This window comes from Benincasa hispida, chromosome 7, assembly GCF_027475165.1.
Source record: "Benincasa hispida cultivar pf3 chromosome 7, pf3_genome.v1.1, whole genome shotgun sequence".
In the NCBI taxonomy this organism is placed as follows: Eukaryota; Viridiplantae; Streptophyta; class Magnoliopsida; order Cucurbitales; family Cucurbitaceae; genus Benincasa; species Benincasa hispida.
Window position 1 is genome coordinate 41,095,610 of NC_143484.1, and position 24,077 is coordinate 41,119,686.

The following is a 24,077-nucleotide window of genomic DNA, read 5'->3' on the forward strand; positions in this document are numbered from 1 at the left end:
ACAGTGTGGGGGTTGATCTCTCTGAGTTGTCTTGTTTGGTCATGGACATTGAAGCCCTTGCTGTGTCTGCCCAGGTTGTTTCTTTTGTTTGGTGCCCACACTCGACGAATGGTGCTACTCATCGCCTTGCACGAGCTGCTTAGCTTTTTTCTTAAGTTCCACATCTTCTCTCTAAGGTTACTTGTAGGGATTCTTTGGTTCCTGGTTGGTTTTACTTGGCTTGTGAGGAGGCTTGTTTGTTGGAATCATCGTAATTCTTTTAATGTAGTTGTATCTAAAAATATATATATATATTTCTGATTCTAAAAACACTGCGCCTAGAAACCAGCAAAATTGAAACTAAAAGCCTAAAAAAAATGTATAATACACACTCCACTTTTCCTAATAATATATTAGAAACATTCTCATGTCTCATCTCCCCCTCGTTTTATTGATTAGGTCCTCCGCCGCAAGTTCCCTCCGACACCAATGACGATTCCATCACCGAGTCATACCCATCATAGAACGGCGATACCTCCACTCCACGGAGCTCGTCGATCATCTTCACCACATGGTTCATCTTCAGTCGTTGATCTAGCGAAGTCGATGTACAAGCCAATGCGATCTGCAGAAGCCCCACCATTTCCTTTTCAATGTCTTTGTATCTCATCAACTCTAAATAAAAAACCTCCACGGTCCACTCCTCTTGCACCACCGACTAAACCCACCATGGCGAATCTAACACACTTCCGTATCCACCGCCTCCCGGCCCTGCCATTCTCCACAACGAAGGGGCATTTTTCGATCAGCAACTCAAGAAGAATAACCCCAAACGAGTACACGTCGGATTTCTGGGTTAGTTTCTGTTGGAATGCCTCGAGTGTTGGGCTTCGAATAACAAGAATTTAGCATATTTATTTATTTGTAATTATTTACGATTATGACCTTAAGAGTTAGAGGAGTGCGCTATATAAACTCTCTAACCCTAGGCGTAATTTTCTGAAAACATTCTCGCTAATAATACTGTTCTCCCTCACCATTAGTGAACCATGTTGATCTTCTCTATTTCTATGTTTCTTTTTGTGTTCTTTAATTCTCAATTTCGTAACAAACCGGCTCTCGTCGCATTCCGACGCACGATAGCCATTCGATCGAGGAGTGGAAGGGAGAGTTATGACAATCTAAAGCCCGAGACTCGAGCATTTCCCAATTGGCCTAAAAGAACATTGGTGGATTTAACATTTCCATGTGCGAGCTTGAGGGAATTGCAGGAATTGTGAATGAAAGCCAGTCCTCCAGTTGCTCCGGCAGCAATCTTCAACCTTGTCGTTCAATCCAACGGCATCCTTCCTAGGCCTCTATTCCTTGTGAGCATTGAAAAAAACCATTACTATTCAACAGACACATGAGCAGGCCACTACAAACAATCGATGGGGCTATCTCCATCTTCTACATTTGGGTCATTTTCAAGGAAAACAAACGAAATCAAACAATATAAATAAAGAGGAGAGTAGGTAAAGTAAAGATAGGATTATTATTCGATAAGGTCTAGGATACTTCGTTTGAAGAACCATTCCTAGAGTTTCTCTCTGACAAATTCAAGCAATAGTATAATTGGTTGTCTCCTCGCTTCAACTGTGATGGAGTTCGCCCTATATACTTCATCACGTCATTCAATTCGATCATGTAATTCGGAATTCTCCCCATCAAGCTGCAAACGATCATCCTTGTGGATAGACTAATGTTGAGGGTCATCACTTGTGTCCGCGACACCAATGTCAGTGGATTCGAATAAATGAATTTGTACTTCGGATTGTATTGCATTTGCTAAATCAAGCATAAAATTAGGGTAGAGATTTATAGGTTTAATTGGGTTGGATTGGGCATCCTTGTCACCATAGAAAGGTTAGCATATTTCAAATCGTTTTTTTAATGTATATGGCTCAATTTCTCATGTCGCGCTAACTTTTTGAATTTGGATCAGGGCTTTGTAGGTTTCAACAGGCTAAGTGGGGTATTCCTATCGCGATCGAAAGGTGCTTCAGTGGTGAACATATTTAACTATCGGGCTACATTACTAAAATCGGGCCAGGGATTAATTAACTGCATCAGGCTCACGTAATCCTCCCTATCGTGAGTGATTGTTCGTGGCAACAACCGTTAAAAAGAGAAGTTCGCACTTGGAAGTACCATCGGACTAAGGACGATCCACCATCGGGCTAGGAATTTCAACTTGAATGCAATGGGCCCTTTAATGTGAAAAAGTGTCTATGACGTTAACGGAAGGTTAGATAACATACATTAGCGAGGGAGGTGGATTAAAATTCAATAGTGCATCTGAAAGAAGGTCATTTGTACAAAAACCTCTAATGGACGCATGAGAATACCTTATTCTCATGCCTAAAGCAACAAAACTTGTACCAAATAAGATGATGTTTATCTCTTACCCATTCTCATCCTTATTCTCATTTCAATTCCCTCAATCCAAACACCCCCTAAAAGAAAACAATTACTCTAAAATTACTGGATAAGAAAATAGACGTTTAAGTCACTTAAACTCAATTTATGCAAGATTCAATTCCAACGAATACCATTAGCAATGGTATAAACCAAATCCAACACGATAGGCATCCAAATCAACACATAATAAAATTAATCCCTTTAATAAACATGAAGCGTTACAGTTGAGGGTGCTGAGTTGGTTATTCTAGTAGTACTTAGGGGTGCAAGCTATTTTAGTCTAGGTTATAATAGTCTATATTTGAAATGCATACTATTTTAGTTCGAGTTATAAATAGTCTGTGTTTGGGGTGCATAGTATTTTAGTATGAGTAGAAAATAATAAACACCGTAACAAAGAGTGGAAGAGATTATGAGTAAGAATAGTAAACACAATAACAAATAGGAATTTGAAACAATAATACTATAGTTAATTTGTATGTTATAATAATTGAAAACACCAACTATTATAATTAGAATCTCAAATATGAAGTGGGCCATGATAATCCATTCCACCCACTTGAAGTTGGTGGTCCAAACATCCCTAAAGTTAAATATTATAACATTTCGAAGGGCAATTCAAAAAAAAAAAAAAAAAAAAAAATAGACATAACTCAACAGTAAAAATATCAATTTATACCTCTAAACTTTTAAGAGTTGTATCAATTTAAACTTAAATTAATAATCGTATAAATATAAATCCTAAACTTTTGTAAGTGTATCAATTTATACTCTCAATTACATTTCGTTTTGGAAAACCTCTATGTGAAACTAATAATTGTAACAATTAAACCTTTAAACTTTTATAAATGAATCAATTGGACCCTTATTCTTATTTTTTAGATGTATGCATTTACTCTAATCATCAATTTTCTGACATTTGAAAAAATCTATCCCATTTGATAATTAATAAGTGAATTATTTTCAAAGCCAACTGTAATAAAAGTTTAAATTAATTGATTAACGAAAAATTAAGAGTTCAATAGATTCAAATTATAAAATTTTATTGGTCGGACCAAATCTGGATGGGAGTGAATTGATACAGTCATGAAAGCTCAAGTTTTTTTTTCCAAAATTGTTTTTTGTTTTGTTTTGTTTGGTTCTTTTTTCCCAAAAAAAACAAAAATAAAAACAATCGACATTATCTTCTCGACGGCCAAGTAGAAGTGAGAAGCAAAACCCTCCGGGAAAGAAAGAACAGTTCTCAGTCCAATTGCAAAGCTTCTTCTCAATGATGATACCCATTTCAATGGCGCTCATTCACCAAGTTTGCTCGCCGTCCGTCGCACGTGCATTACGGCCTCGCTGCGTCGCTGCCGTGCCTTCTCGTAACCTCTCCACCTCCATATCCCCTCCCGCTCGGGCTTCTCCAGAAGCTCCCAAAGTGCTCATCGGCCTGTCGGACCAGGAGCTACAACAGCTCGCCGTGGACTTCGGCCAGGTAACAAACAACAATCACTTTCTCATATTACACATTGAATAAATCAGAGTTCTTCTTCATTCATTGACATTGAATCTCAAACTCATAAATACAGTACAATCTCTTTTATATACAGAGCAGAAGAAGAAATAAGAAAATGAATACTATGTGATTAACCTCCTTATTAACAAACTAACGGAGAACTAACAGAAATATAACTAGCTAACAGAAATATTATTCTAATTCCTTAATACTCCCCTCAAGTTGGAAGATGACCATCAATGACACTCAACTTGATTAAGATGTTTGATAGAGCAAAATAAGGTAATGCCTTCGTGAACATGTCAGCTAGTTGAAGACTGGAACAGATTGGAAGCAACTTAAGAAAGCCATCAACTGTTTTATCGCGGACGAAGTGACAATCTATTTCAATATGTTTTGTTCTCTCGTGGAAGGTTGGATTAGAAGCAATTGAAATGGCAGCTTGATTGTCACAAAAAACAGGAGATGGAAGTGAACATTGAACTTTCAAATCTGTCAACAGCTGAGAAATCCAAATCAGTTCACTAGTTACTGAAGCTAAAGCTCTATATTCCGCTTTGGCAGATGATCTCGAGATAGTTGGCTGCTTTTTGGACTTCTATAAGATTAAAGAGTCTCCTAGAAAAATGCAAAATCCAGAAACAGAATGTCTTGTATCTAAACAAGCCCCCCAATCAACATCAACAAAAACTTGAAGATGAAAAGTAGTAATGAGCTTAATCAAAATTCCCTGTCCCGGTGAACGTTTCAAACATCTCAGTAGATGATGAACAACACTCAAGTGAGTTGTAGTAGCGCATTGTAGGAATTGGCTCAATCTGTGCACAACAAATGAAATATCTGGACGAGAGATTTGTAAATATAAAAGTCGTCCAATTAACCTTCGATAACAAGTAGCTTCATCATTAGACAATACATGTCCAATATCTTTGGAAAGTTTAAGATTTGGGTCCATAGGTAATAAAGTTGATTTGGCATCAAGAAAACCAGTATCTTCAAGAATTTGAAGACAATATTTCCTTTGAGATGGCATTAGACCTTGGTTAGCACGAGATAGTTCTAAACCTAAAAAATATTTCACATGTCCCAAATCTTTCAATAGAAAATGCATCTTAAGTATGTCCTTGACCATGGCAATTTCATCAGATGAAGGACTTGTGATAATAATATCATCAAACGTATACTAATAGTGCAATAAAAGTACCACCACTTCCTCTAGTAAATAGATAATAATCGAACCTTGAGTGTTTAAATCCATTTGATGACAAAGCACTTGAAAATTTGGTGAACCACTGTCTTGAAGCCTGTTTAAGTCTATAAATGGATTTGTTTAATCGGAAAACAAGGTTCTCCCCCTCTTTAGGTACTTTAGAGGTCTTGTATCCCAAAGGTAAGGTCATGTAAACTTCTTCAAACAGATCTCCATTTAAAAATGCATTGTTGATGTCCATTCGAGCTGGGGCCAATGATATGAAGTAGCCAAAGCAAGAATAACTTTGACTGTAACAATTTTGGCTACTGATGAAAAGGTATAAAAAAAAAAAATCAACACCTTCTTGTTGGCTATAGCCTTTGGCCACGAGTCTTGGCTTGGTAGCGATCAACTGCACCATCAGAAGTGTATTTCATACGATATACCCATTTACTACCAACTGTGTGATGCCCTTTTGGTAAAGACATAATTGTCCAAGTCTTGTTTCTTTCCATAGCAGCAATCTCATTGTCCATTGCATCTCTCTATTCTTTAAATTTGACTGCTTGATGGTAGAAAGTAGGCTCATAGATCGTAGCAACATTCAACAAGTATGCTTTATGAGCTGATGAGTAAATATCATATGAAAGATATTTACCAAAAAAGAATGGAGATGTGGAGTATATAGGTGTATTAGTTATAATGTTACAATGGAAATCCTTCAAATAAGAAGGTGGATTGTGTTGTCTCTTGGACCGTCTTGGTGCTGGTTCATTAGAACAGGCAACTTCTGAATATATATTCAACACTAATACAGTAGCTTCTGTTTCTACTAGCTCATATCAGTTGACATATCATTAGGCATGACAGTAGGTACATCTGAAGACATATCAATAGGAGGATCGAGTGGAACAATATTCAAATCAGTAGCACTTGTATTGGTCACAGTTATATCAACAAGAATTGGAGAAGGAAGCACAAAATGATCCAAGAAATCAATAGGTGTCTGAGATGAACCATCAGCCATGGTGTGAAATGGGAACAAATCTTCAAAAAATAAGACATCTCAGGAGATAAAGAAACTTTTCTTAACAATGTCATATAATCTGTATCCTTTAACACCCGTTGGATATCCCATAAAGACACATGGATGAGCCCTTGGATCAAATTTAGATCTCTTAACTGATAGAGTTGAAGAATATGTCAAGCAACCAAAAACTTTCAAAAAAGAGTAATCAATATCTTTTCCAAACAATATAGCAAATGGGGTTCTATGAGACAACAATGGCATAGGAACTCTATTTATCAAATGAGTTGCAGTGAGAACACATTCTTCCCAAAAGATAATGGGCACTTTAGACTGAAACATTAAAGCACGTGCTACATTTAAAAGATGTTGATGCTTTCATTCAACAACTGAATTTTGTTGAGGTGTATATGCATAAGAGAACTGATGAATTGTTCTAGTAGTAGCAAAAAAAATCCTTAAAATTGAGTTTGGGTGCATTGTCAGACCGAAAAGCCTTAATAGTTTTGGAGAATTGTGTTTCAACAAGTTTAAAAAAAATGAGGAATAATATGCAAAACATCATTCTCATGTTTCAAAAGATAAACCTATGTATAATGAGATTTATCATCTACTAGAGTGACAAAGTAAGAAAATCCAGCATATGTGAGGTTTGAAATGGCCCCCAGATGTCACAATGAACTAGATCAAAAACTTCATCAGCAACATTATTTAATGCAGGAAATGAAAGTCTACATTGTTTTGCTAACGGACAAACATGACAATGATCATAATTTGAAACAGAATTAGAAAAAGACAAGATATTTGACAAATCCTTCATTCGAGCAGTTGAAGGATGTCCCAAACGTTGATGCCATATAGAAGTATATGCCTTACAAGGTAGGACAAGTTGCATATTACTTTTACCTCTATCAGTGGGTGTTAATGGCAAGTAAAGACCATCAACAAGATCAGCCTTCACAATCATTTTCAAATTTAGCTTGTCTTGAATTGAACAATGATCTTTAGAAAAATGAATGGAATAATGTTGATCCTTAAGTAATGCATTGACAGATAATAGATTATATGCAAACTCTGGAACAAAAAAGACATCACGTAGCCAAATATCCTTTTGTAAAATGATATCACCCATGAATTCAACTATGAATCTAGTCTGATTCGGCAAAATAACCGATATATTATGAGCAAATCTCAGATTAACATATAGTGATCGATTGTGGGATATGTGACTTGATGCACCTGAATCTAAAACCCAAATAATACTATCACTGTGTGTAGTTGTAAAGGAAGAATGACATGTACCTGCTACATGAGTGGTTTCAGTTTTGATAATACCTTCATTCTGAGAGATTGAGAGATGAGATTGGAACATATTCATAAGTTGTGAGTACTAATCACCGGTGAAACTTGCAAAAAATGCTGATTTGTTAGATTTTACTCCAGCAGTATTTTTCTCCAATCTAGTCGAAGAGGATGAAGATAAACCTGAGGCAATAGTTTTCTGATGAATAGATGAATTATATAATTTGTGACCTGGTGGATAGCCATGGAGTTTGTAACATTTGACCACAACATGACCTTTTATACCACAGTTAGAACATATTGGACACTGTCCATCTCTCTTCTTGAATTTATCAAACTCGTTTCTTTTGTTACCATCAGTATTGGCCAACAAAGTAACAGATTCAATTGATGAAGAAATCTGACCAATAGATCTCTGTCTTTCTTCTTGAATTATCAGTGAGAAAACTTTATTGACAGTCCGCAAAGGATCAATCAAGATGATTTGGGCGTGAATTGGATTATATGACTCATTTAGCCCCATAACAAATATCATGACAAATTTGACATTAAGAAATTCAAGCATTTTCTTCGAGCCTCCACAATTACATTCATCAACAGGGCGATACTCGATAAGATTTTGCCATATTGTAGTAATTTTAGCATAATAAGCTTCAACAGATGAATTGCCTTGTGTTGTTGTAACAAGATCTTTCCTCAGTTGATACACATGAGGACCATTGGATTGATGATACCTTTCCTTCAGTTCGTCCCAAATTGCTTTCACATTTCCAGTATAAATGAGGCTCGCAGCAATTTCTTTCGAAATTGAATTAATAATCCATGACATGATGATATCATTGTTACATTGCCAAGCGGACATTAGGGTTCCTTTCGTCGTTGGTTTCTGGATTACTCCAATGATAAACCCTAATTTATTTTTACCAGAGAGTGTCAGATGCATTGCTTTACTCCATTAAGAATAATTACTCGATCTAGCAAGTGGTTGAGATACAAGATTAGTAGTTGGAAATATCGAATGGTGTAGAAGATATGGATTCAATTGAAGTGGGATTCCTCGGATACCATATTACGCATTGAATAAATCAGAGTTCTTCATTCATTGATATTGAATGTCAAACTCATAAATACAGTACAATCTCTGTTATATACAGAGCAGAAGAAGAAATAAAGAAATGAATACTATGTGATTAACCTCCTTATTAACAAACTAACGGAGAACTAACAGAAATATAACTAGCTAAAAGAAATATTATTCTAATTGCTTAACATCTTACACTCTAAAAACCTGTTGTGATTGCTTGCATTTAAATTTGATGGAGGTTTTTGCTTATGTAACGTTAAGTTTATCTGTTGAGATGGATTAGGAGAAGTATAGAGGGAAGCAACTCCATCAGCTTATTTACAAGAGGAAGGTCAAGGAAATTGAAGAGTTTACCAACTGTTGGTGTTCTTTCTTCTCCTTTACTTAATTTTGCCGGTTTGTTCATTATCTTGTCATGTTGATTCGAGTTGATTGCAGTGCCACTGGCATTCAGGAATGATCTTCAGGAAGCTGGATGGAAAGTGGGCCGTTCGCCTGTTTACCAGTCTGTTACTGCTTCTGATGGAACCGTGAAGGTAGTTTTTCTTGTTGAATTGTTTGAGGTTTTATCGGGAAATGTAAATGATTTGATGTTTTTATTAAGAGTTCGTATGATTTTAAGGCATAAATTTGTCAAAATTTTGCAGTTATTGCTTAAGTTGGATGACAACAGGCTGATTGAAACAGTTGGCATACCTGTGGAAGACAAAAACAATAAAGGTTCAGTTCGCCTCACTGCTTGCATCTCATCACAGGTAATATTCACATTTGGTCATTCTAAGAAATGAATTTTGTGATATCTTCTTTCATGATTTGGGGAAATAGTCTAACACCATGTCAACTCAAAAAGTAAACACATTGCCTATTATTAGATTAAAGTATGGCACATCTATATCTTTGAAAGCACTTGCAATAGTTTCTAAACCCCTGGGACACCAAACATGGTATTATCTGCAACTCCTTATGGTATCCAGTCTGAAATTAAATTCTATTGAATTTCAAACATTAAGGTTGGCTGCCCATTGCGCTGTTCTTTTTGTGCCACTGGAAAAGGAGGATTTTCTAGGAATCTTCAGAGACATGAAATTGTTGAGCAGGTATTTTGTCACTCTCACATGCTGTTTTCATGTTCCATTACGAACTTGTACTGTTTTGATATCTCGATGTTTCAGAAATTTGAAAAAATGAAACTATGTCACATATGATTAATCCTTCCCGTTGTGATTAGTTGTATCTTACGTCCACAGGTATTTGCAATTGAGGATATTTTCAACCATAGGGTGACAAATGTAGTATTCATGGGAATGGGCGAACCAATGTTAAATATGAAATCAGTGCTTGAAGCACATCGGTGCTTGAACAAGGTTTACTTTCCTAGACCCATCTTATCCTAATACTTTGTGGGATAATTTTTTGTTTACTATTTTATTTTTGCCCTTAACTTCTTTTCTGTACTTCCTCTTTACCCTGTTACTTATATTGCAAGAGAGGACTTGAAGAGGTAAAACTGCCATTAGGTCGTTTACTCGTTTTTATTGTCCAGACTATTAGGATAGGTAAATCTGATAAGCTGGAGTGGACTTGCAGGCTTGTGCCTTCATACTCTAGCAAAAACTTTCATTGAGAGTGAAATATACAGGGGAAAGGCCTCCTGAGCACACTGTATTACAAGAAACCTCTCAGATTGGTTTTAAGTTGTATATAATTATGAGAACCTCAAGAGAGAACTCTGAGAGGAAAAAAAAGGAACAATCTTCAAGAACTGGCCTGGAAATATATCCACCAGGCACCTCACGAAACAATTTTCTATTCTTTTCTAACCAATGTCTTATAAAATTCTAATAGCATTGAGCCATAGGATATTAAATCAAAAGAGCTAGATGACACAACTAAAGTATGATTTTTTTGAATAATAATTCTTAGATTCAATTGGATTGCAAGATACAGGTATTCTATTTGAGTCATCTTTTATGCCAAAAGAACACATCTGGGGGATTAAGGAGACATTAGGAGGCCTAGCTTGGTTTTTATCCCGATTATTCAAACTGCCCAGGAGGAGGGACCAAATGTAAACCTATCTTGACTTTATGTGTCCATACTTCCAAAGCTTCTGGTTTGGTGCACGTAAGCGTAATAAGGGATTAAGGAGACATTAGAATTTTGAGGATCTATCAGTGTCATGCACATACACTTTGAGATATAGGTTTCTTATGCCATTCTCTTTTTCTAAATTATAAAACTTGATCACATCCAACTGTCGTGGGAACTTGGGAAGGGCTGGCTTTAAAGTTCCACAAGGGTTAACATGCTAACTTGACGTTGCTGAGTGCACAATTTCTCATGAATTCTTTATGTTTTTTCAAGGACGTTCAAATTGGACAAAGAATGATTACAATTTCTACTGTGGGCGTTCCTAACACAATTAAAAGGCTGGCTTCTCACAAGCTTCAGTCAACATTGGCCGTCAGGTAACATATATTTTACAGGAAAAACATTCTTTTAGATTGTTTGCCTTTTTAAGAATAAAGGACAGGAAAAAAAAAAGAAGAAAAAAGAAAAAAAAGAAGACCATTGTCAGTGATGAACACATTATTAATCAGTTGGTTAGCAATGGTGCTCTTCACCCTCAAACTTTCAATGGTAAAAATTGAGTTCTTAACTTTCTACAAGTGTTAAATTTTGACCCTCAAGTTTACAATAATCATAGAAATTAGATCTACAAATGATAAAAACTGAACTATTAAACTTATATAAATGTTACAATTTATATTCTTCTCAAAAAAATGTTACAATTTATAGAATTATATAAGTTTGAAGGTCCAATTTGACCCAATTTAACATTTATATAATTTTGAGGTTTCAATTTTTAAAATTGAAAGTTTAAGGGTATAATTGCAACCACCACCATACTTCAGAGGTGGTTTTTGTAATTAAGCCCATTTTTTTAAGAAGTATATGCCGTAATTGGTGTGAATGAAAACCATAGAATGACTACAGATTGTAGTTTTTTATCTAGCATCTCAAAGTATTCCCAGGTTCCAAAGGTTAGCTTTAAAAGTTTTTTATCTACGAAATGTTAAGTCGTTTTGAAGAGATGATCCATGGACATTTGTAGGACGAGGTCCTTAGATTTTATCTCTCTCTCTCTCTCTCTATAATTTTACTTTGATTAACTGTTCATTTTATATCCACCAGCTTACATGCACCAAACCAGAAGCTTCGGGAGACTATTGTGCCCAGTGCAAAAGCGTATCCTCTCGAAGCACTTATGAAAGATTGTCGTGATTATTTCCTCCAAACTAGTCGGAGAGTATCGTTCGAGTATGCACTTTTAGGTACTGGCGTCACTTTAGCAATACAGTTCTTATCTCTTCTTTCATTTTGTTCCTCATTGAAGATTCAGACATTGTACATCTGACAAATTGTTTCCCCAAAATTTTCGGTTGTTTATCATTTGAACAGCTGGAGTCAATGATGCAGTAGAGCATGCTGTAGAGCTTTCAAAGCTTCTTCATGAATGGGGAGGGGGCTATCACGTGAACCTGATACCTTTCAATCCCATAGAAGGCTCTGAGTATCAGCGCCCATACAAGAAAGCTGTATGTTCTCGACAGACGTGCTGATGTTTCGTAGTATAAACGTATATTCTTGTCTTCACTGATCTATAATCTTTTCTTCTTGTTTCAGGTGATGGCATTTGTAGCTGCTCTAGAATCCCATAAAATTACTGTAAGTGTTCGTCAAACAAGAGGCCTGGATGCAAATGCAGCTTGTGGTCAGCTAAGAAACCAATTTCAAAAGAACCCTTTGCTTGTTGATTCCGACATCAGTCAGTCCGAATCAGCTGTAGCTGTGGCATGTTGATGCAAAAGTTCCTTATTATTTCCTATTCTACCAACTTCATTATATTGCATCCACCTGGAGGCTGGAAGAACCAATTTTTTTGTGGGAGCAAAGGCACCTCAAGAAAGCTTAATAGAGAGGGATATGATTATATGAAGAATGGAGGGGCAGCCAGCACATCCAGGTCTGCTTGTTCTATACTCTAAATTCACAGGTCATTGTACATTGTTGCGAAGCTAAATTTGAGATACAGTGAAGCATCGAGAGGGGATCGGATCGTTCATTTATCGACGTAGTGTAGGGTATACCAATGGTTTCTTGGCTCTTAAATCTAAATCATTAGTTTCTGAGAGGGAGGAGAAAGTCTGAAAGAGGCTCTTAAATTATGCTTGGTAAGTGATTTCATTGTATATTTCCTTTTTGAACTTCTTCTTTGTGTAAGGCTATCTATCCCTTCTACTGATAGAACATATGGTTCAATTTTTCAATAAGATGTCAATTTAGAGTTGTTTTATTTTCCCATGTACTGAATACTTACTTTAGGATGATTTATTTGTTGCCAATGTTGGTTGCATCAATCTGGCTCCATTAAAAGAACATTTATGATTATAATGTAATACGCACAACTCATATGTATCATGTATATTTCAAACTCCTTACTTCAGGTCAATTGTTGTGTTTACAACATTTTTACATCCACTTTGTTGTTTTCCCCTTCATTTTTGCATTATTTATAAGTAATATTGATTTCAATATAGATAGAAACAACAGTTTATTGTTTGTTTGATATTTTCTATTTTCAAAAAATTTGATGGATACCCTTTTTTAATTCTTGAAATCTACATTTTGAAAACTAAAACAAGAAAAAGAGTGAGCTTTACACACTCAGAATATAAGAAAATTTTATTAAATAAAAGTTGTATAAATTTTAGCTTTATATTTTCAAATTATCTTTAAACTTTTAAGAATGTTGCAATTTTTAATATTGTAATAAATTCTTGTTTCAAATATAGTTAAAAAAAAATCTTATGCATTCAATGAATTATGAATTCTAAACTGTGTATGATGTCGAATGGATGAAATTTTAGAGAAAAATACATAATTGAACTTTCAATTCTGTGTGCAGTATAGACATATTCAAATTAGGCTAAATTATTGAGAGAGAAAAACAAATATTCCTAAATCTTGTCATTTGATTAAAAAAATTTCTTTATTCTTTCAAAAGTTACAATATTATCAAATTTTTAAACGTTTCAAAATTATTATTGAAGTACAAATTCTTTAGAAGTTCATATAAAAATCAAACTTGAATTGGTTTATCTCTCCTCTAAGGGGAGCATGGTATTACCTACCGATCAACTATTTAAATTTTTGTTCTAGGTCATCGTTGACATACTCATCAAGGTCCCAATTTCTATCTAAAGCTCTAAAAGATTTCTACTCTTCTAAGAGTAGATTTTAAACATTTATGAAAAATCAAAAGGTAATATTACAAAGATTGTTTTTTTTTTAAAAAAAAAACAAATGACAAAGTATAAGTTCATTTTTTATAATTCAACATTCAAACTATTTTAAAAATTAATTGATTTGTTGAACAATATACATTGGATTTTTCTAAAGAGGTTTATGGAATCCTAGATTTTCAAATGTTAAATATGAAGGAATGATGAAGTTATGCAACGGAAGCGGGATCATCCCAATTTTATTTTTCACAAAATCCCAAATTTACATAACAAAAAAAAAAGATATATTGTGCATTTAAGATTTTACAACATGCTGATTAGTAGGAAGAAGGGAAGAAAAAAAAACTTACCATTGAAGACAAAATTCTTCACGTATTCCCTTGATTCGGTCACAAGTACTTTGATCTAGATCTCGATCTCCAAAACTGAAATCCCAAATGGCCACCACCCAGAGGTCAACCACTGTATTCTCTTAGGAATACGAATTCAGGAGTTGTGGGCTCTTAATTTTGAGAAGAGGAAGAGAATTTTGTGAAAGGGAAAGGAAATTTGTGTAGGAAAGTTGTTTGGGAAAAAATCACACACAAAGACCAACTCTTTGTAAATCTTCTGTGAAGAAAATGATAAACCATAGGAAATTGGACAACCCCTCATACACGGTTTCTACCAGAGAGAAAAGAGAGGGAGGGAGTTACAACTCCCTCCTTAATTAATTTCAAAAATTAATTGGAAAAATAATTGAAAATAATTTAATAAAATTATTTTAATTATATGATAACTACCTTATCATATAATATATATTAAACTATATGTTATATCAAATATAATACATAACCTATAGTTTTCATATTGTCAAATATAATATAACCTATAGTTTTTATTTCTCTCAATTATTTATGATATTTAATATAAATCACATTTATACTAAATTTAATTATATGAATCTCATCCATATAATTAGTATTTGAATCATATCTAAATATTAATTCCTCTCAAAATAAACTTTAACTTTATACTATAATGTATCAAATACATTATATTAGTTATATCACATATAATTAATTCCCTCAATTAATTTGAACAACTTAAATTAATCCAAAATTAATTATCAATAATCTCTGTTGAGCTACAAAGGGGACCTTACGGACCTTTAGATTGAGCTTCAATGGTACTTGGATAATTAATTAAAATATTTAATTAAATTACCCAACATCCATTAACTATCGATCACTCCACTAAAGACCGACAGTTGCACTCTTCGCACTACAGATATATTTCTGTATCCATTAGATATAACCAATCAACAGTACGATGATCCTTCACAAATTGATCGTAAGGCTGAGCCAAAAATACCGTTTTGCCTATGTAGTTACATCTAACTCTTTAAGTACCACGGATCCCTCCAATGAATAATAGATCATAGTCCAACTATGCCTAAACCCCTCTCAGGCCAGGAGAGGGTGTTGTGTCACATTATTCAAGCATCATAATCAGCCCTTAAGGGAGCAACTTATGTACTTACCCCAACATTAGGGAATAAGTGAATTTCGTCTTGTATAGTCGTGTTCCCAGCTCCCAAATCAGACGAATCCCCAAAATTGTAGGCATATTGAGTCGGCGATATGGTCACTTTCATCCATGCAAATCAAACGACTGCCATCATAGGTAGGAGTTCACAAGTCACTCAGGATTCAAGTCATGTCACCTATCTTGGTGAAATATAAGTTTTTACAATTAACGACGTTATATAATGAGACCAGTCATTTCATGGTTTGGTCTTATACAAACTCTTTGTATAGGATACCCTCGCTCACATATCTCCACGTGAATGATCAGGATCATATCATTTGTAGCACTTTACAACACTTGTAACATATACAAAACAGACCATATCTGTAGTGTCACTAGGATAAGGTAATCAACCTTATCCATCTACTACAGACCGTTTAGGTTTTCATTTCAACACGATGTCTCTGCGTACATGTTTAAATTACATAAAATAACCTAGGATCTTAGTTTATTGAATTAAGAGTATGCTCATGAAATAACAATTATTTTATTAATAACAATTTATTTATACAAAGTTTACAAACTACGAGAATACAAAAGAGATTTAGGACACCAATCTCAACAAAATAAATTTGTGATTAAAAATATTGAATAGGTGTATGACTTGTTAGACACAAAAATGAATTTCTTTATAAATTTATTTATATTGTAAATGTAATTGTAGATATCCATAACTTGTTTATGTTACAACAAACCTATAACCTTCATAGGTTATCCAATCTCACAACTTCTCCCATTAATTTTCACCTTGTAACATACATTCCATCATGCCCTATAAATAGGGTTGTAAGGTGGCTTCGTAGAGGACACCACAATTGAGTTCAATATTAGCTCTATACGTCTTCTCTTCTACTTTTTTTCTCTCTTGTCATGCTTTCATTGTTATTTTGTTGCTCATATTCTTCTTATTTCATCACACGTTATCAGCACGAGTCTCTACCACTTGATAGATTTTGTTGAGATTAGAGTTGATTCATTAGAATACCAAGAATGATAAAGGCCCTACATATTATTGTGGTATTCAAAACTAGAGTTAAAAAAGGTGAGTACTCTATTTAAACCGTATATGTGATTTATGTGTTTGTGAATTAATTGTTAAGATATATTTGATATTAGATTTTACATTTGATTAGATCAAATTGTAAACTTGATATAAGTATTATGTGAGCATTGAAATTAAAATCCTTAGGCATGAGTCCAAATTTGATTCTTAAAGTATTTGTGAGTTTTTCAGTTTTTTTTTTCCTCACTTTGAGATTATAATTAATCTTTAGTTGCTTGTTATGCAATTAAGTTAGGAAATTAAAGGAGATATGATTTTGTGGGTAAGATATTTGAACAAAACTTATGAGTTGTTGTGCAAACCTCTCTCTAATCTATATCACGTACACAATGCATTTCGATGTATGCTGAATTCGATCTTCAATTCAATTTGTTATTTTGTCAATTATTTGTATACATATAATTGTAGACATTCTCATCGTGTTTTCAATCTCCGTCGTTTCAAATTCAATTTGATTTTTAATAAATACTCCAAGTGTAACACCCAGCCATCACAAGATTTCCTTAGAGGGAAAGAATAGCTCAGAGTTCAAGCTTTGGAAGGAAAGAGTTAAATGAAGTACCTAGACTATGATTTAGAGGAAGGAAAATTTCTAAGTGTTAGAGGCATAGTAGTTTGGAGTAGAAAACTTAGTTAAGTGTCCAAACTATGCTATAAGAATAAGAGTTGGATTCATAGCATAGGAGAGGATGGACAATCTTGGATGAGTTTAACGCATGCTGTAGTAGAGGAAGCATGTTGAACGCATAACAGTGCATCCCAAGGAGAGATTATTTGAACAAACTTTGGATGTCTAAGGATCTGGGAAGCTTTGCTATGAGATTATATTATGAGTTTAGGGAACCATGTGTTGAGCACAATGATGGGCACATAGAGAAACATAATGGGCGCATAGAGAAAGCATGGTGGGTGCATAGGATATTCAAGGGAGAGAAATTGGCTATGTGGTGGACAACATAAGATACCACAAGTGGAGGATACCCTAAATAGGGAAGGGTTGCACGCATGGATGAGGTGTTAGACGCGTAGATGGCCATGTGGCACATGGATGGGTGCATGCTTGGAGGGAAAAGAGAGACAAAGAAGACACATGGCTATGCCTTGAGTTGAAGAAGTAAGTTATACTTTGAGAAGAATATAGAAATCAAGGGAGAATGAAGAGGAAGAAGGATTGGCGCATGAGGTTGGAGTTGGGCGTATAGGACTAGGGTTTAGCACATAAAAGATTTATGGATTCCATTTTGGATCTATGAGGAGTAAGATGGAAGCATAAGATAAACCCTTGAGAGGAAGTTACACCAAGAAAGCCCAAAAACCTTAGTGAACACATATCTAGGAGGGAAAATGTAAAGTGGACGCATGCTCTTGCCTTAAGCCAAGGAGAGAACTATGTGATGAGTAGGAATCAAGTTGGTGACATAGTTAAGAAACCATACGCTCAAAACTAGAGGACTGTGCATTGGAAACACTGTATGGGTGCATAAGAGGAGCTTGTTGGACACATGTAAGGATGTTGGTGAAGCAACTATGCGGCCAACCTAGGTCACTATGCATTAACTTGAGAAATTTGGAGAGCAAGGTCAGATTGACAGCAAAAAGTGCACGTGGCTCAACCAAATGAAGCCTCGGTCGAGCCTAGGGTGAGGTGGACGCATGGTAGGACATGCAAAAGGTCAGAATGACATCTCAAAAGGGGGCTATGCATTGGACTATGCATGGTGAAGACACCTAAAGCTCGCATGCAAGTAGGAGGTGTTAAGGACCCCTATGCTGGACTTTGCATAGTACTGACACTTAGGATTTTTATGCAAAACATGTGTCATATGTTGGTGGCTTGAGATGATGACAAGGATGTTTGAGGATGTCTATAAATACCCTTCAAGAGGTCATCCGACTCATCCTCACTACATAACTCTCAAACCTTGCAAGATGACTAAAAAAGAGAGTGATTTGAGAGAATTAGAAGCATGCGTTGGGGTAGGTGTCGTGCGTTTAAGCCTGACTGCTATGTGTTGATCATGATGAACAGTGCGACCAACTTGTGTTGAAGAATGTTGTCATGCGTCTAACAGTTGTCCTTAGTTGGTTTAAGGCTTGTTTTCACACTTATTAAGTTAGTAAGCCAAGTTTAAGGCCATGAAAGTATTCTAAAGATAATTTAGCCCTAAACACGAGATCCTAAAGTTATTACGACTCAGTACAGGCTTAGGATTTGAGGAAGAACCCGGGAAGCTAAGCGAAAACCTAGGAAAGAGAGCTACTGCCGGTTAAGTTTGAGTGATATGTTTTTCAAATGATTTATGGTGTAAGCTTATTACTTACTTTACTTAAAAATTTTCTCGAGCATGCTATTCTTAAAGTTTTAAAATGATTTTTAATTATGCTTTTTCTTATAAAATTTCTTAAGCATACTTGAGTTTTAATGCTCGAAAGCATATTTTATAAAACATTCCTTAAGTTGAGTTATTCCTCATTATTTCTATATTTATGATGTTTATACTACTGGAATGCTTGATGTTTTAAGACTGAATTCTTAAATGAATTTGAGGTTTTATGATGTTTTAATGAGAAAACTCGATACTGAAGGGTTGAGAGAAGGTATTTGGGTCCATTGATACCTAAGGAATGATGGTACGTAGGGCGTAACCACGTGCATGTAGATATTATCGACGCTGATTGTATTAAGATTACTCTACATCAACTAAGGATTATTATCGACATTGGTTGTGTTGAGATTACTCCACACCAACTAAAGATTTCGGCGTTGAGCTATTGAGCAAAAGAGCTCTCCCTCAACTAAGGCTAGAGGATGATGATTTCATAATAAAGTGGATGTTATTCGATGTTTCCAAGGTTCTATAACATTTTCTAAAATGTTATACCTGATGTTTAAAATTTGAAACCCTGAAGTTCAATAAATTGATACTTGAATATGATTATGTTTTGGAAACGTGTTTTTTTAATGTCACTCACTGGGCGTTAGCTCATTCTTTTCCATGTTTATACTTTTTCCCCGGGTAGCGATCTACACCCCGGAGCCTAGTTGATCTGCCAGTCTGCTACTCAAAGACCCAGTATTATAGAGGAACTCATAATTAAAATAGCTAGGTGGATAAGCTTGTAAGTTAATATGTACATATTAGGGATAAGGATAAACTTAAGAAGGGAACTTTGTAATATTAACTATTTTGATATGTATATATAATATGAAACATGTTTATTGTTGCGTAAGTTGTTTAAGGAATATCTAGTTAATCGCATGTTTATAACTATTACCGGTTGCAAGGGTGAGAGTGTCTAAGATTGAGGGGGATAGTGGATGTCATGAGAAGATTGACATTTGCTATCGTTACATCTCCTCCTAGGTTGGGAAGGTAATCTGGGAGAGGGTGTGACACCAAGAGGCATTGATAGCGCTTTTGTTAGGCACTTGATATCATAGTTTTATCGATGACGTGCATATCAATATTTTATCAATGTTTTTGTTGGGGTAACATTCAATGTGTGTAATTTGTTAGTTTTATTCCTTTGCTAGAAGGTCGATTCTTTTATTTATTCTTATCCTGTTTATGATATCATAGATGTCACAATCGATGTTATAAATCATGCCTCAATTTTTTTGTGTAATGTTTGTAAATTCTATCATAGATTGCAAATCATGCATCTTAATTTTCTTATATTTGAAAGATTTGTTTGGGATATTTTTAAAATTAGTTTATATTTTCTATATCTTAGAATATAATTTTTATATATGAAAAATTAAATTAGGATATATGTTTCCTTAATTGGATTGCATATTTCTTAATAAGATTTGAATTTCTTTTAAATAAAGATAAAATTATCTCATAATAATATTATTTTTTATTCGTTGAGATTCTCTTCTAGTAATATTATTTTATCCTTCAAATTCAGAATTTTCTTTAATTTTATTTGCAAATATTCAAGATATTAAAGATTATTTCATAAAGTGAATTTGTTTTAATAAGATTAACAATGCACTTAGATTCATTGATCTATTAATTAACTCTTAATTAAAAGATCAATAAATTAGAAATAAAAATTGACTAAGAGAGCTTTGTCTAAGGATTGTTTTGACTAGGCTAAGGTAAAGGTATTTAAGTTGATCGTAAGGGAACACATCTACTTGAGAACTAACCTGGGAGTTGAATTAGTCATTTTTGTTTGCTATGCTAGAATTGAAATTTACTTGATTGTTGAATATTTAAATTATTCTCATATGGATATATTTGTGAGCTTTTGAAATTTATATGTGTGATTATATATGTATATGTATTTGATTGAATTCCTTTATGGAAAAGTTTGAAAGTTATATATAATAGCTAATTACTCTTCCTAAAGCTAATTTTGATTTAATACACCTAAAGCTGAAGCTGCATAAATCAATTAGTGTTCATTGTTTTTGCCATGCACTTGTAGTTACACATATTTAAATTAATAAATGCTTATAAACTAATGAGCATATATCAAACATGTTATGCTCTTGTATTAGCGATTTGAGAAAGAAAGTTTGAAACATTGCGATGAATATTTATCTAATACCTTTTGAGGTTGAATAAAATATACAATTGGATGTTTCTACCAAAAATAATGAATTTGACCAAATAATATAATATCATTCCCTAAAGTGAATGTTCCAATATTTGATAATTGAGGTCGGACTCATATAAATAAAAGAAGAAGTAATTATTCTATTAAAATCATACACATATATAATGTTTTGAAGGAAATTTTCATTTTTCAAATATGATGCAAAAGAGACGATAATCTTGTACTCGTCGTACAATAAGAATTAAAATCCTTATTAATGAAAAAGAAACGATGTGTGGAAGCAAACTTTGAGAATTTATTTGAATCTCTTTATTATAATCTCCCGAAGAGATTGTTATTGTTTTTGAAAACTTGTATATGAGATATTTGATTTCATTAAAATCTCATGAAGAGAATAAGAATAAATATTATTTATGTTTTACATATAGTACATCTATGCATTTTATACTTAAAAGTAGACAATATGTTATCAAAAATTCAAATGCTTGAAGCGAAAAATCAAATATGATATAAAGTCTTGTAGACTTGATTAACAATTTTGAAAAAGAAAACAATATTTTGCCAGATGAGCAAAATTGACAATTGATATACTTTGTTCTCTTGTAAATCAAAGAGAAGTTTAGTAAATTTGGAAGGTATACATTGTAGTAGATATCATCTAGAAAGATTGATAATAAGAATAGTACATGGTATTTCTATACGATATCTATTATCTTCTATGGGAAGTGCATATAGAAAGGTTATATTTTTTCTTCTAAATTGTAATCACACATATTTGTGTAGTTGAAACATATGCAACAATGAACCTGAAATTCATTGATCCAAATATATTTCCCTTTGACATGATGAGTCATTTTTTGTCAATAGTGAAAATAATTATTGAAAATATACATTGACATCTATTGAAGAACTAGAAGATTCTTCCATATAATAAATTGTCACATCTATTGAAGAACTAGAAGATTCTTCCATATAATAAATTGTCATGATGTCGTGTTCTCAAGAGATTAACAATCAAACTCTTACTAGCTAAAATTGAAATTGAACATTTCCCATTTTTGGAACAAACTGATGGTTTTATGATTTTTGTTGGCACATCCCGTTGATAATCACAAATATACTCATTATTTTGTTTTGATAATACTAGTGGGTTTGTATCCCAAACATTTGATAATTGATTGGGATAAGTGTTGAACATCCTATAGCTTATATTCAAATAACAAAACTTATAGATCTATATGAGATCAATTTATTATGTATGCTCGACCAATGATTAATGAGCTTATGGCCACAAGCCAAATATATTTTATATGCAAGATATGTCGTGAATGTTTAAATTGTTCCAAAACAATAGATAAGATGATGGGGCAATTAGAATCCATGTTGAAATTGATTTTACATCAATTGATTACTTTGAACCCCCTAACGGGTGGATTGTTTACTACACAATTTAATTGTTATTAATGGGACAAAATTTTCAACATTAGGGGGAGGAGTTAAGGAAAAGTTGAAAAAATAAATTGAATAAAATACATAAGTATTGTCTCATTTTGATCATCATACAGATCACTTTGAACTAGAAGTTCAAAAGATAATTCATTGGTAAAACATTGCAAATTAATGCTAGATGCATTTACAGAACATTTACAGTTGCAAGAAAGTAACTAAGTTATATATAATGGTTACAAATACACCATCTAAAATTGATATCCCAATGAGTTGTCAATACTAATGAGTCTACAACATGTCTAAAGCGTGATAGACACTTGGGCTCCAAAGATAAAAGATCCTCGAAAAAGGTAGTCAATAATCAAAATGACTCGGTTAAGAATATGGATATTCAATAAGAAATCCTATATATGAGCACTCATAAAAATCTTAAAGTAAATAATGATAATAAAGAGATCTCAATAAATTATATGTCATGACAAAAAAAAAAAAAAAGATGGAACCATACTTAAATAAGTCTACAACATTTTTACATACAATGTTGCTTACGATATTATTTATAAAAATGAGTATTATATACTCAGATATATTGAAAAATGACGCGACATAGAAATGATTGACCTATGTGGAAAGAAGAAATCCAATAGAAATAAATTCATTTTCCAAATCATGAGAACTAATAGTTCAGACATTAAAAAATGTCAAATATGTGGGACACAGGTAGGTATTTGTATGAAAAACAAATAGAATATGGTCGAACGAGACAAGTTCCCCAATAGTTGTCGCAAAAAAACCGGTATTGATTGTGATGAGACATTTTATCCTATGGTGGATACAATACCATGAGATATTTAATTTATCTAACTGTGCGTGAAAAGCTCAATATGTATCTTATGGATGTAGTTATTGTACATTTATATGAATCTTTTAATAATATATCCTTGAAGGATTAAAAGTACCAAAATTATATAAGTAAAATATTAGAGAATGATATATATATATATCATAGAGATTTTTATAAAACATTCCTCTAATGAATGTAAAGTAGTCATCTTATTAAATATTTGATGATATAAGGGTATAAAAATAACCCTATTTGTTTATATGCTTTTATAAAAAAAAAATCACTACATGAGATTTACTATACATTATATATATATATATATATATATATTTATATATTCTGAAGATATTTCAAAGGCAAATAGAATTTCTTAAGAAATAAATTGAGATGATAAGTTTTGTCTTAGCTTGAAAATAAGGCATAAAGGAGATGGAATTGATCAATATATACATATAAGATCTTCTATGGACTAGTTCTACTATTAAACATTCCTGTGATGTTTCATTCACTTGGTGTGAAAAGTTTATATCATTTGATGTAAAAAAGATAATAAAGAACTTTGGGTCCCGAAAAACCATAATTTTTTTGGAAATAAGTGCACTTATATCTTTACTAATTTATATGCTACCTATCGTAGTATAATTATAATGTTACTCCAAAGAAAAATGTTGGAATAGAGTTTAAAATATCAATTTACATTGATTTATTTTATTCTCATAAATCTAATTGTGA

At 33.4% G+C, this 24,077-nt stretch overlaps 1 protein-coding gene and 1 pseudogene across 1 annotated transcript; one reads left to right on the forward strand and one right to left on the reverse strand.

Annotated features, from left to right (window-relative positions):
* Positions 1-427: 427 nt before the first annotated feature.
* LOC150035166 (putative leucine-rich repeat receptor-like protein kinase At1g68400 pseudogene) lies at positions 428-1,354 on the reverse strand (annotated as a pseudogene).
* A 2,245-nt stretch (positions 1,355-3,599) lies between these two features.
* Positions 3,600-12,902, forward strand: LOC120081380 (Radical SAM superfamily protein). Its single transcript, XM_039036208.2, has 10 exons — positions 3,600-3,919; positions 8,829-8,904; positions 8,984-9,081; positions 9,193-9,300; positions 9,556-9,642; positions 9,793-9,909; positions 10,910-11,013; positions 11,741-11,880; positions 12,008-12,144; positions 12,233-12,902. Exons 1-10 carry the CDS (start codon positions 3,710-3,712, stop codon positions 12,407-12,409), a joined length of 1,254 nt encoding a protein of 417 aa, XP_038892136.1. The 5' UTR covers positions 3,600-3,709; the 3' UTR covers positions 12,410-12,902.
* The last annotated feature ends 11,175 nt before the right edge of the window (positions 12,903-24,077 follow it).